This window comes from Ursus maritimus, unplaced genomic scaffold, assembly GCF_017311325.1.
Source record: "Ursus maritimus isolate PB19 unplaced genomic scaffold, ASM1731132v1 scaffold_16, whole genome shotgun sequence".
NCBI classification, from domain to species: domain Eukaryota; kingdom Metazoa; phylum Chordata; class Mammalia; order Carnivora; family Ursidae; genus Ursus; species Ursus maritimus.
This window is the reverse complement of record NW_024424008.1, coordinates 10,991,545-11,006,426: the sequence shown is the minus strand read 5'-3', so window position 1 is coordinate 11,006,426 and position 14,882 is coordinate 10,991,545. Positions and strand designations below refer to the sequence as shown.

At 36.1% G+C, this 14,882-nt stretch overlaps 1 protein-coding gene across 10 annotated transcripts in view; it reads right to left on the bottom strand.

Moving 5' to 3' along the window:
• The window catches only part of EMSY (EMSY transcriptional repressor, BRCA2 interacting), an 87,346-nt gene that overhangs the window by 39,502 nt on the left and 32,962 nt on the right, over positions 1 to 14,882 (bottom strand). For all 10 annotated transcript variants that reach the window (XM_040630874.1, XM_040630866.1, XM_040630872.1 and 7 more), the window contains one exon: positions 8,299 to 8,553. In XM_040630874.1, coding sequence (XP_040486808.1) covers positions 8,299 to 8,553 — 255 coding nt within the window. The remainder of the gene's footprint in view (positions 1 to 8,298; positions 8,554 to 14,882) is intronic.

Genomic DNA, 14,882 nt, shown 5'->3' with positions numbered 1-14,882 from the left:
AACGTAACAAGAAAAAACCAACTTTTCACTTATAAAGGAACTGCATTAAGGTTAATAACTGACTTCTCAGCAAAACTGTGGAGTTTATCAGGCATTAAGATAACTATTCCAAGTGTTCAAAGAAAAAAAACTGCCAACCAAGAATCCAATATCCAGCAAAGCTATCATTCAGAAATGCAGGCAAAATAAGACTTTACAAGATAAACAAAAATTGAGAAAATCTGTTGCTAGTAACAATGTGTTGCCTTACAATAGACGCTAAAGGAAGTTCTATGAAGAGAAGAAACAAGGTCCACTCTTGAAAGTTATACTCAACATTTTACTAGAGACTCTAATCAGGGAAATTAGTCAAGAAAAAGAAATGCAAGGTATCCAGACTGTAACAGCAGAAATCATCTCTATTTGTAGATGACATGCTCTTTTATATACAAAATCCTGAGAAATTCACCTAAAACTATTAGAACTAAAAAATGAGTTCAGCAAAGGTACAGGATATCAAATCAACACAAAAATCAGTTGCATTTGTATAAATTAGCAGTGAACAATCCAAAAAATGAGATTAACAATTTCATTTAAGGTAGCTTCAAAAAAATACTTAAGAATAAATTTAACAAAAGAAATGTAAAATTTATACTCTAGAAATCACACAACATTGTTGAAATAGATTAAAGAAGATCTAAATAAATGGGAAAACATCTCGTGTTCATTGATCACAAAATTTAACATTATTAAGATGGTAATACTCCTAAACTGACCTATAGATTCAATGCAATCCCTGTCGGAATCTCAGTTGACTTCTTTATAGAAATTGATAAGCTGATTCCAAAATTCATATGGAATTGCAATGGACCCAAATAGTCAAAACAATCCTTAAAAATAGAACAAGATAATAGTAATTACATCCTGGTTTCAAAATGTACTACAAATCAATGGTAACGAAAACAATGTGGCACTGGCATATGGATACATATACCAAACTAATGGAATAGAATTGAGAGTACAGAAACAAACCCACATATGGTCAATTTTCAACAAGGTGCCAAGACCATTCAACAGTAAGCGTGGGTGGGGGCGGGGGGAGGAATAGTCTTTTCAGTAAATGGTACTGGAACAAATAGATAGCCATATGCAAAAGAATGAAATGGGAGGCTTACTTTCCATCATAACAAAATTAACTCAAACTCAAAATTGATCAAAGACCTAAATTTAAGAGGTAAAAGTATCAAACACTTAGAAAAAGACAGACATAAATCTTTATGATCAGGGATTTGGCAAAAGATTCTTAAATATGATACCAAAGCATAAGCAACATTGGAAAAATTAAATAAATTGGACATCACCAAAATAAAAAACTTCTGTAATAGGACATCATCAAGAATATGAAAAGACAACCAAGAGAATGGCACGAAATATTTGTAAATCATATACCTAATAAGGGTTTATTATCTAAAATATATAAACTAAAAAAAAAACTTCTTACAATTCAGTGATAAAAAGACAACCCAATTTAAAAGTGGACAAAGGATATAAATAAATATTTCTCCAAGGAGGACTGAAATAAGCACAGGAAAAGATGTTTGACATCATTAGTCATCAGAGAAATGCAAATCAAAACCACAATGAAATACCAGTTCACACAAACTAGGAAGGCTAGAATCAAAAAATTAGAGAATAACAAGTGTTGGAAAGGAGGTAGAGAAATTGGAACCCTCATACACTAATGGAGATGTAAAATCGTACAGTCATTTTGGAAAACAGTCTAGTAGTTTCTCAAACATACATAGAGTTACCATACAACTGAGCAATTCCACTCCAAGGTATATACACAAAAGAAATGAATACTCAAAAACTTACACATGAATGCTTTCCACAGAATTACTCATAACAGCCAACAGGTGGAAAAAATCCAAATGTATATCAAGGGACAAATGGATAAACAAAATGTGAAATATTATTTGGCCATAAAAAGAATTAAGTACCAATACATGTATGAACCCTGAAAACACTGTTAAGTGAAAGAAACCAGTCAAGAAAGACCATGTATTACATGAGTCCATTCATACGAAAATCTAGAGACACAAAGTAGATTAGTGGTTGCTTAGGGCTGGAGAGGCTGTCATAGGGAGTAAAGAATGATAACTAAAGGTTACAGGGTTGCTTTTCGAAGTGATGAAAATGTTCTAAAATCAACTTGTGGTGATGGTCACACATATCTGTGAATATATTAAATACTACCGAACTGTATACTTTGAGTGGTTATTTGAATGGTATATAAAATATATCTCAATAAAGCTTTTTTAAAAAATTCCAAGCATTTTTAAAAAGGAAAACATTACACAATTCTTTCTTGAAAGCACACATAACATTAAACTAAAGCCTGACAAAGACTGTACACAAAAAGAAAACTACAGAACAATTTCCCAATACTAACAATACATAATTCCTCACACTGGGATAAATTGCAAAATATTTAAATGTAAAAAATGTGAACTGTGACTAAAAATCTAGAAGCATTAAACACTACACTGATAAATTCAACTATATAAAAACAAAAAAAGATCTACGCAGAAGTCCCCATAAATAAAGTCAACAACAGACAAAAAAACTGGGAGGAAAATCTCTGCAAATCATGAAACATACACAGGGCTTGCTAATTATCCTGATATAATAAAATTCCCAGAAATTGATGAGAAAAATACCACAGCAGAAGTATGGAGAATGAATACAGACTGCACACAAAAAATGAAATACAAAGGGCTCTCAAACATATAAATAGTTGTTCAAACTCACTCTCAATATAAGAAGTGAAAATAAAACAACACAGAGAATATGAAATACTTAAGTATAAATGAAATAAAACATGTACAGGATTTGTACACTGAGAACTGTGAAACACTGATGAAAGAAGTGAATGAAGACCTAAATACATGGAGCGCCACATTCTGTTCATGAACTGGATAACTCATCAAGATGTCAATTCTTCCTAAACTCATCTAGAAGTTTAATGCAATTCCTAGGAAAATCCCAATAAGGTTTTACTACACACAGATACATAAAATCTTAAATTTATATAGAAAGGCAATAAAACTAGAATAGCTAAAATAATTCCGAAATATAAAAATAAAGTGGAAGAAATCACTCTCTCTACATTAGAGCTTACTATATAGCTGTAAGTAATCAAGACAGTACGGTACTAACAGAGAGATAGACATAAAGATCAATGGAACAAACGGAGTACCTAGCAATAAACCCACACAAATATACCCAACTTATTTATGACAAAGATGCCAAAGCAATTCGATGGAGTTTGATAGCCTTTTCAACAAAGGGCACAAAAGCAATTACATCCACAGGCAAAAAAATTAACCTTGACCTAAACCTCACACTTTAAATAAAAATGAACTCAAAATAGATCATGACTTAAATATTAAAAAAAAAACAACTATAAAACTTTTAGAGAAAAAAAAAGAAAAATGTTAAAATACCAAAGGCATGATCCATAAAAGAAAAACTGATAAACTAGACTGAATCAAAATCTAGTATGAGTAAACAACCCAGAACTATTATTGGGATTTTATTAATAACATATTCCTCCTATAACTATGATGGTTAGACTCTTAAAGCAGGCATGGCTTAAGACTACAACTGAGGAACTTAAGACGTATGGGGAAAATAGGGTTAGAAGACTGAGGTTTTTGAGTCAATCTAGAAAAGCTTTTATAAGCATTTTCACATGGAGTAAAAGAGAATCCAGACAACATAACAAATATATATCATACAGCTTTTATTAGCCACACTAGATTTTGTATAATTAACTATACCTTGCTCACTAGAAATTTTTTAGTATCTCCTAACCCTGCTGTTCAAAAGAGATGATTAAAAAATCAGTCTTGGAATAAGACAAACATTACTCTGATACCAAAACCAGATAAAGACACCAGGGGGGTAAAAAAAAAAGAGAACTATAGGCCAATATTTCTGATGAACATACAACGTAAAAATCCTCAACAAAATACTAGCAAACTGGATCCAACAATACATTAAAATCATAAAAAAATCATTCATCACCATCCAGTGGGATATATTCCTGGTTTGTAAGGGTGATTCAGTATTTGCAAATCAATCAACATCACATCAATAAGAGAAAGGATAAGAACCATATAATCATTTCAGTAGATGCAGAAAAAGCATTTGACAAAGAATAACATCCATTCATGGCAAAAGCCAAAAAAAGGTGTAGAGGGAACATACCTCAACATAATAAAGACCATATATGAAAACCCACAGCAAACATCATACTCAATGGGGAAAAACTGAGAGCTTTCTACTCTCACCACTTTTATTCAACATAGAACTGGAAGTCCTTGCCACAGCAGTTAGCCAACAAAAAGAAATAAAAGGCATCTAAATCAGTAAGGAAGAAGTCAAACTTTCATTATTGGCAGATGATGTAACACTCTACATAGAAAACATGAAAGACTCCAAAAAAACTACCAGAGCTAATATATGAAGTCAGTAAATTCACAGGACACAAAATCAATGTACAGGAATACGTTGCATTTCTATACACCAATAATGAAGCTGCAAAAAAGAAATTACGAATACAATCCCATTTTTAATTACACCAAAAACAATTAAGATACCTAAGGAATAAAACTAACCGAAGACGTAAAAGAGCTGTACTCTGAAAAGCGTAAAACACTGATGAAAGAAAGTGAAGATGACACAAAGAAATGGAAAGACATTCCACGTTCATGGATTGAAAGACCAAATATTGTTAAAATGTCTATCCTACCCAAAACAATCTACACATTTAATGCAATCCCTATCAAAATACCACCAGCATTTTTCACAGAGCTAGAACAATCCTAAAATTTGTATGGAACCACAAGAGACTCTAAATAGCTAAAGCAATCTTGAAAAAGAAAAGCAAAGCTGGAGTCATCACAATTCCAGATTTCAGGTTATATTACAAAGCTGTAGTTATCAAAACAGTATGGTACTGGCACAAAATCAGACACACAGATCAATGGAACAGAACAGAAAACCCAGAAATAAACCCACAAATATATGATCAATTAATCTCTAACAAAGCAGGAAAAAATATCCAATGGGAAAAAGACAGTATCTTGAACAAATGGTATTGGGAAAACTGGGCAGTAACATGCAAAAGAATGAAACTGGACCACTTTTGGGGTGCCTGGATAACTCAGTCAGTTAAGTGTCTGACTTCGGCTCAGGTCATGATCCCTGGGTCCTGGGACAGAGCCCTGCATCAAGTTCTCTGCTCAGTGGGAAGCCTGCTTCTCCCTCTGTTTCCCTGCTGGTGCACTCTCTCTCTTTCTCGATCGCTATCTCAAATAAACAAAAGAGAAAAGAAAAGAAAAGAAAAGAAAAGAGAAAAGAAAAACAGAAACTGGACCACTTTCTTACACCGTACACAAAAATAAATTCAAATGGATTACAGACCTAAATTTGAGACCTGAAACCATAAAAATCCTAGAAGAGAACACAAGTAGTAACTTCTCTGACACTGATTGTAGCAATTTTTTTCTAGATATGTCTCCTGAGGCAAGGCAAACAGAAAGCAAAAAAAAACTTGGGAACTATGTCAAAATAATAGGCTGCTTCTGCATAGTGACAGGAAACATCAACAAAACTAAAACCTCCAGAATGGGAGAAGATACTTGCAAATGACATACCTGACAAAAGGTTAATATCCAAAATACATAAAGAACTTACAAAACTCAACACCCAAAAAACAAGTAATCCAATTAAAAAATGGACAGAAGACATGAACAGACACTTCTCCAAAAAAGACATCCAGATGGCCAACAGACACATGAAAAGATGCTCATCATCACTTATCCTCAGGGAAATGCAAATCCAAACAACAATAAGGTATCACTTCACACCTGTCAGAATGGCTAACATCAAAAACATGAGAAAGAACAGGTGTCAGCAAGGATGTAAAGAAAAAGGAACCCTCCTGCATTGTTGGTGGGAATGCAAACTGGTGCAACCACTGTGGAAGACGGTATGGAGGTTTCTCAAAAAGTTAAAAATAGAACTACCCTATGATGCAACAATTGCACTACTGGGTATTTACCCAAAGAATATAAAAACACTAATTTGAAGGGATACATGCACCTTCTATGTTTACTGCAGCATTATTTTCAATAGCTAAACTATGGAAGCAGCCAAAGTGTCCACTGATAGATGAATGGATAAGGAAGATGTGTGTGTGTGTGTGTGTGTGCACACGTGCACACGCTCGCACACACAATGGAATATTATTCAGCCATAAAGAAGAAGAATGAAATCTGGCCATTTACAACAAGCTAGAGAATATATGCTAAACAAAGTAAGTCAGCTGGAGAAAGACAAATACTGTAAGATTTCACTGAAATGTGGAATTTAAGAAACAAGACAAATGATCAAAGGGAAAGAGAGAGAGAAACTAAGAAACAGGTCTTTAACTATAGAGAACAAACTGATGGTTACCAGAGGGGAGGTGGGGGGGGAATGGGTTAAATAGGTGATAGGGATTAAGGAATGCACTTGTGATGAGCACCAGGTAATATATGAATTGTAGAATCACCATATTGTACATCTGAAACTAATTTAACACTATGTTAACTAACGAGTTAAAATAAAAACTAGAAAGAAAGAAATCCTGCCATTTGCAACAACGTGGATGGACCTTGAGGGCATTATGTTCAGTGAAATAAGACAGAGAAAGACACATACTGAATGATCTCACTTACATACAGAATCTTAGAAAAACAAACAAAGGACTCACAGATACAAAGAATATTGGTGGCTGCCAGAAGCAAGAGGTGGAAGGCTAGCCAAAATGGGTAAAGGTGGTCAGAAGGTATAAACTTCGTTATAAGATAAGTAAATCCTGAGCGTGTAACATACAGTATGGTGACTGTACTATATCTGAAAGTTGCTTAGAGAATAAATCTTAAAAGTTCTCATCACAAGAAAAAAAATGTGACTATGTGTGATAATGGATGTTAACTAAACTTACTGTATCATTTTGAAATATATACATAAATCATTATGTTGTACTCCTATAAATAACACAATGTTTGAGATACGTCAATCATATCTCAAAAACTAATAATAAAATGTTCCTATCAAAAAAACAAAACAAAGCTGAAAATGTCAGCATCTTCCAAATGCTTTTTTTACCACCAAATAAAGTCCAGATTCACTGGAGGAAGAAAAAAAGCCGTTTCCATTTCTTAAAGATATTAAGTATATTAAGAGTCTTTTTAATTTCCCTGTGTTTGAAACCCCATCCTATCTGCTCTTCTATTCAATACTTTTATGATTCAGTAACTTACACTGACTGACTCCTACTTCTTAGTTCCCACTGTGCTGGAGATGTTTTCAATAAACTCCTAAATTATTATTCCACAAACTTCTTCATTGTACACAACGTCTTATAATCTTAGCACCTCTGCTCATACAATTTTATGCCAAATTCATAATACATCTTTTTTTTTTAAGATTATTTATTTATTTATTTCACAGAGATAGACAGCCAGCGAGAGAGGGAACACAAGCAGGGAGAGTGGGAGAGGAAGAAGCAGGCTCCCAGCGGAGGAGCCCGATGTGGGACTCGATCCCGGAACGCCGGGATCACGCCCTGAGCCGAAGGCAGACACCTAACGACTGCGCTACCCAGGTGCCCCCATAATACAGCATTCTAACACAAAACTCTCCAGACTAATTTTTCAACTGCCTACTTTCTTTCTTTTTTTTTTTTTTTTTTTAAAGATTTTATTTATTTATTCAACAGAGATAGAGACAGCCAGCGAGAGAGGGAACACAAGCAGGGGGAGTGGGAGAGGAAGAAGCAGGCTCATAGTGGAGGAGCCCGATGTGGGGCTCGATCCCATAACGCCGGGATCACGCCCTGAGCCGAAGGCAGACGGGATCACGCCCTGAGCCGAAGGCAGACGCCTAACCGCTGTGCCACCCAGGCGCCCCCTCAACTGCCTACTTTCTATATCCCCAATGCATCCAGAGTATAATTCTAAAATCTGGGGTTGCTTCCTCAGCTTCCTTATCTCCCTGGAGAGTTCATTGAAAGTACCTGTTCTGCTGAGCAAACTGCTTTTTTTCTCATTTCTATTCCCAAGCTCCAGTTCTTTCTATATAAGTATTTCCAACAGGAGGCTCTCAAAACATAGTTTGGAATTAAAACTCCGGTGCTTGAGGAAACTATGTATCTGTATGTACACGACTGGGGAAGATTTACATCTTGTAAAATTTTCCAGTTACCTGACTCCTGTTTGATTTGAATGGTAGGCTTGATACCAGGCGGCAAAGGAGACTGCTGAGGCTGTTGCTGATGAGAGACTGGCGCCGGCTGAGCCACCTGCTGCTGGGTCTGCTGCTGCACTGGATGCAACTGCTGCTTAGGAGACTGCTGATGCTGTTTGGGAAACTGTGCAAGAATCTGAGTTGGGGCACCCACTAAACTTTTGGGGGAAGGAAGTCTGGTTGATGCCATTTTGATCGCTGATGTAGATACACCTGTAGAAGAGTAGGGGGAAAAGAATTTATTTAATAGTAAAGCATACTTGAAGCTACATCTTGTAGCAGATGATAAAGACTAGGTAAATCAATAGGAATAATGATTAAGCACCTGTTAAATGTCATACATAATACGTGGTAGTTTACATATTTGATATACAGTACTCAAACTTTTCAAGGAAGGTATCATTGTTCTCACACTCAAAAAATATTGATTTTCCCTTGGTGAACACTTGGAGTGAAAGAGACAAAATATCAGAAAGGATACTCACATGTCTCTCAATAAATTTTCTGGTGGAATATACAGGTTCTTAATGTGAATAACACAACAACACAGCAAACTAAGTTCTGAATCTTATTTGTAATACGTTTTTAAAATATTTCTTTTCAGGTTCCAATACGTCAATTTAAACAAGGCAAGAGAAAATATTTCACACTGAACCATTCATCTTTTGACCTATTCAGCATGGCAAAGTAGTTTTTCTATACCTCACTGTTGATGATCTATAAATTAAAGTCATTTCTTGAGAACTCTAAGTGGGTCATTAAGTAATCTGTGAAAAATGACAAGTGGGCATACTCAATACATCCACAGCGAAACAATTCTGATGACATAAGGTATTAAAGACATTGCTTCTCAGTGCAATGCTAATATTAGCAGCATGCATAGGTAAGGAGTACCAGTAACTTCCACTAAAGATGTATGAGTCTGAGAGAGATTCTTCCCTCTCTATATCATCAGTAATTTTCTTTTTTTTTTTTCCATCGGTAATTTTCTTATAATTCTTCAACAACACAACAGGACTATTATCTGTAAATGATTTAATTTCCCTAACAACCTGTAATATAACTCATCAATTTGTTCAGCACTGCTGAAATGAAATCAAACTCATAAATTAATACCTTAATTGTCAAATTCTTAGGCTATGTCACACTTTCTTCCATACCCCCCATTATGACAATTATATTGCATTATAGAAAAAATTTTAAACAATATCACATTCCTATGTAAAATGTTTCTGGTGAGTGATAAAGATGGAAAAGAAACCTTGAGAAGTCATTCTGATTCCCGTGGCCTCAGCTCCCCCATCTCTTGAATTTCCCTTGGCCTACAAGTCTCTAAAGGTTGCTGTGTGGATCAGGTAAAAATCAGACTGAGACTACTTTGAGAGACAAGAGGTGTAATCAGAATCACCTGGAGGGCCTACACATTCTCCCACCTCATCCAAACCCATCCCTCCCCAAATACTAGTATTTTGGTGACATGTGTGTGTTATACTGTTTAGCTGTGCTGAACTAGATTATCTCTGGAGCCCCATCCAGCACCAACATTTTAAGACTCAATAGGTATAAAGTTTTATACAAGTTAAAGATACTATTTTTAAACTATTTAAAAGCTCTAATCTTTATATTGAATTTATAATGAACTCTTGTATTAATTGAGATAAAGTGTGCACAAGGGAAATTCCCTCTTGTTCTCCAAATAGTTTTTAAATAGTAGAAGTATGTGATGTAAAAAGCAGTCAGGATAACTTTAGAATCAGAAAACTATGTCCAAATTGCGCCTTCAACACATAAACACATTAACAGCTGTGTGATCTGACTGAAGTACTTACTCTGCGTATTTGTTCATTCAGTAAAAATTTACTGAGCACAGACTTTGTGCCAGATCCTTGGAAAACTATACTGTGTCCATGAAACAGTCCTAACCTTCAGAAAGGTTACAAGAGAAGACGATCAAATGATTATACAGATCTATTACTACAAACTGTAATGAAGGCAATTTTTAACAAGTGAAAGGTCCTCTTCCTTTTGCCCTTTGTTTCCCAAACAATTCAGCACTAAAGCTGTCAGCTGGTGCAAAGCAAGATGAACAACTACGTAGCTAAACAGAAGAGTGGCTTAGCATGAAATGTCAGAGCCCACTGCAGAAACTGGGCTAGCATGGGAATCAGAGTAAGATGAGGAGGGTGTCCATGCTGGGGAAATGCAGGGGACAGCATGCATGTAGTTAGAGCCCAAGTAAGACACAGAGGGGTTCCATGAGTGTGAGCCACCTAACACAGAGCCTCAAAGCTTGAGAAGAATGTCCACTGGAAGGGGTGGCTAAGGCAGTATCAGAATCCAAACTAAATGAAAAGGCCTTCTGGGTGGAAGGGCAGCCTGTCATAGGTGTTAGAGCTGAGAAGGGTGAGACTGGCATCCATGCAAAAGGGTGATGTGGAGAAACGGGGGGGGGGGGGCAGTGATGCAGGAGTCTGCAGGATATCAGAGCCTGAGAGGAGTGAGAAAGCATCTGCATGGAGGTGGGGGCAACAGCAACAACAACAGACTGGTTGCATATGGGGGAGCTGACAAAATAAGTAAATACACGAAAGATAATGGAAGCCAGGTTTTTCACAATCAAAGAAGGGAAAGGAGAAAACTAGAGTCGTTTGACTGAAATTAGATGTATCAGTATGAACCCACAGTTTTCAATATATAGAAATAAACACAGATAAAAATATGTGTGTGTTGGGGCGCCTGGGTGGCACAGCGGTTAAGCGTCTGCCTTCGGCTCAGGGCGTGATCCCGGCGTTATGGGATCGAGCCCCACATCAGGCTCCTCCGCTATGAGCCTGCTTCTTCCTCTCCCACTCCCCCTGCTTGTGTTCCCTCTCTCTCTGGCTGTCTCTATCTCTGTCAAATAAATAAATAAAATCTTAAAAAAAAAATATGTGTGTGTATAAATGTGCACACATAACATACCAGCAGCATATCTAGCATCCAGGTTCTAGCTAATTATTACTTTCCACTAAAAGGAATCAGGGTTCCTTGGAAAAATGGCTGATTCCAGGGCTAGAGTAGGAAAAGTACAAGATGAGCTTGGTAAATATAAAAGATCTGTACTCCTTTTTTGTTATGCCTTTAACAGAAAATTGACTGTTTGAACCAAAAATAATAACAATGCAATATGGGGTTTGTAACATACAGAACTAAAATGCAGGACAACCATAGCACAGGATGAGAGAGAGAAAACAGAAGTGTACTATTCTAAGATTCTAACACAATATGGGAAGTGGTATATTACAAGACAGAATGTTATAAATTAAAAATGCATAATGTAAATTCTAGGGCTGAGTTCTCAACCAAGGGCAGCTTGCTCCCTCCTACTTCCACAGTTGGCAATCACTGGAAACATTTTTCATTGTCATGACAGGGGCTATGGCTACCAGTATCTAGTAGGCAGAGGTTAGAAATGCTATTAAGGGGGCGCCTGGGTGGCACAGCGGTTAAGCGTCTGCCTTCGGCTCAGGGCGTGATGCCGGCGTTGTGGGATCGAGCCCATCAGGCTCCTCTGCTGGGAGCCCGCTTCTTCCTCTCCCACTCCCCCTGCTTGTGTTCCCTCTCTCTCTGGCTGTCTCTCTCTGTCAAATAAATAAATAAAATCTTAAAAAAAAAAAAAAAAAGAAAGAAATGCTATTAAGCATCCTATAATGTGCAGGTTAGCCCCTCACAGCAAAGAATTATCTGGCCCAAAATGTCCATATGTGGAGGCTGAGACCCAACTCTAGAAAAACTATTTAAAAAGTATTTAAAAAAAAAAAATTACACACACACACACACACAGCTACGAAGCCAATGGAAGAGATAAAATGATACCCTTTAAAAAAAAAAATCCAAAAGATGAGAATAGAGGGAAAAGGAAACAAAGAATAGAGAAGATGAATAAAAAACAATTATCAAGATAGCAGACTTGAACTCAATCATATTGATAATTACATTAAACGTAAGCAGACTCAGTAATTCAATTAAAAGGCAGAGACGGTCATGGATTTAAAAAAGTAAGCCTTAATTATATAATGTTCTTAAGAGATGTATTTTATTTATTTAATTTTTTAAAAGATTTTATTTTTAAGTAATCTCTACACCCAAAGTGGGGCTCAAACTTACAACTCCAAGATCAAGAATCACATGCTCTACTGACTTAGCCAGCCAGGCGCCCCAAGAGATGCATTTTAAACACAAAGGAGATATGGGTTAAAAGTAAAAGGATGAAAAAAGATATATCATGCAAACACTAATATAAGAAAGTTGGATGGCTACATTAATATCAGAAAAGGTAGACATTAAAACAAGAAGTATTACCAGAGGAAAAAAAAGCAATGCTTTATAAAAAGGAGGTGATTTCATCAAGAAGAAACAAAAGTCAACTATACTTCACTAATAAAAATGTAAAAAATAAATAAAACAACGATCCTAAATGTGCATGCACCTAACAACAGAGATCAAAATACATGAGAAAAAAACTGACAGTGTTGAAAATTATGCACAAGGCCACAACTATAGCTGGAGATATTTCCACTCCTCTCTCAGTAACTGATATTACAACTAGACAAAAAAAAAAATTAAAAAAGGTATTTGAGGGGCGCGTGGGTGGCTCAGTTGTTAAGCGTCTGCCTTCGGCTCAGGGCGTGATCCCGGCATTCTGGGATCGAGCCCCACATCGGGCTCCTCCGCTAGGAGCCTGCTTCTTCCTCTCCCACTCCCCCTGCTTGTGTTCCCTCTCTCGCTGGCTGTCTCTGTCAAATAAATAAATAAAATCTTTAAAAAAAATAAAAAATAAAAAAATAAAAAAGGTATTTGAACAATTCTATCAACCAATTTAACCCATTGACATGTCAAAACCAAATAAAAAGTCAATTGTTCTAAAACTATTAAATAATCTAATACAGTATATACTCTTAGTTGCCTGGTTAATTTTCTTTCTCCTCTGCCTTTTGTCCTTTCTAACAAAAACCCATTTTCTCCCTTCAAAAGGATCCGCCTTCCTGGGTACTGCCATTTATTTTATGGAGGGCCCCAAGCCAGCCCCAGAGGGAAATTTCTAATTGATCTAAGCCAGTTACGATGGCTCCATTCCTCTTGACAGGGACTAATTTAGGCTAGGGCGTATGACACAGTTGTGGCCAACAAGACAGAAGATCCTTCTCCTGGGAACTTCTGGGAAAGGTTTTCTCTTCCCTCAGAGAGACTCACAAAAGGGGACTGTCTCTTCTTCCTGTGCCCATTGTCATATCTGGATGAGATACATGAAATTGTTGCACTCATCCTGCGACCGTGATGTGAGCTACCTGAGAAAAAAGCTGACACACCAAGGAAAGCCAAGAAGAAACTTCTTGATGGCTCCAGTGAGCTACTATTTAACTTAATTGAAACTTCTCTGCTTCTGGACTTTTGGTTTTATGAGATAATAAATTTTCTTATTAAAAACCAATTGCTCAGTAGATTTATGTAAAGTCATTCAATCACTTATCGAATTTTGCAATTCAAGTTACGCATTAATAACCCAGGGCTCCATAACAATCAAACATATGAATGCCAAAAGAATATAGGCTACTGTGAATACCACCGAAGCAAACATAACAGGCCATAATTGGAGAAATTAAATACAGTTCAGGCTACATTAGTAACTCTGAATAAACATGAACTACTTGGAGTTTTAACATGAGCCCCAAGGAAAGAATGAAGCCCAAAACACACAAAAAAAAACAGTCATGTAATTGAAGGGCAAAGAAGATACATAACTGTAAGAATATTACCTGTGTTTTATCTTATACTCATAGAGATTATAGGGAAAAACCAGGTATTAAACAACTGGCTGGTTAAACAGCATGCCATTCAAAAATTTTTTTAATCCTGGAAATTATACTCCCTCCCCCCAATTTTTGTAAACAGAAGGAACAAAGACTTAATAGTGGACACATACTAGTAAAATATTCTAAGATGATATAGTTCAGGGAAATAAAATATAATATTTAGCAACCTCTACAAAAAAATTTCGTGCCTGGGTGGCTCAGTTGGTTAAGTGTCTGCCTCTGGCTCAGGTCATGATCCCAGATCTGGGATCAAGCCCCATATGGGGCTCCCTGCTCAGTGGAGAGTCTGCTTTTCCCACTCATTCTTCCTCTGTGCTCTTTCTCTGTCAAATAAATAAATAAAATCTTAAAAAAATATATTTGGGGAGTACTTATAAAAAAATTCTAACCCTCTGATTTGGTAATCCTGCTCTTGAAAGCTGGTTCTAAGAAAAGAGGGGGCTCAATTAAATTCACAAAGATGTCTGCTATAAGTAAATCTACAATATCAAAATCTAGAAATACTCTAAATATCCAACACTGAGAGAATAATTTAATAAACTGCAATAGTAATAGAAATATTAAATAGCACTGAAAATAATTAGGGTAATTCAGAAAAATAGAAGAATGTTTTATGAAAAAAGTATGATACTAAACGGAATATGGGTTTTTATTCCAAATAAATAAAAAAATTTATTCACACAGGTAAAA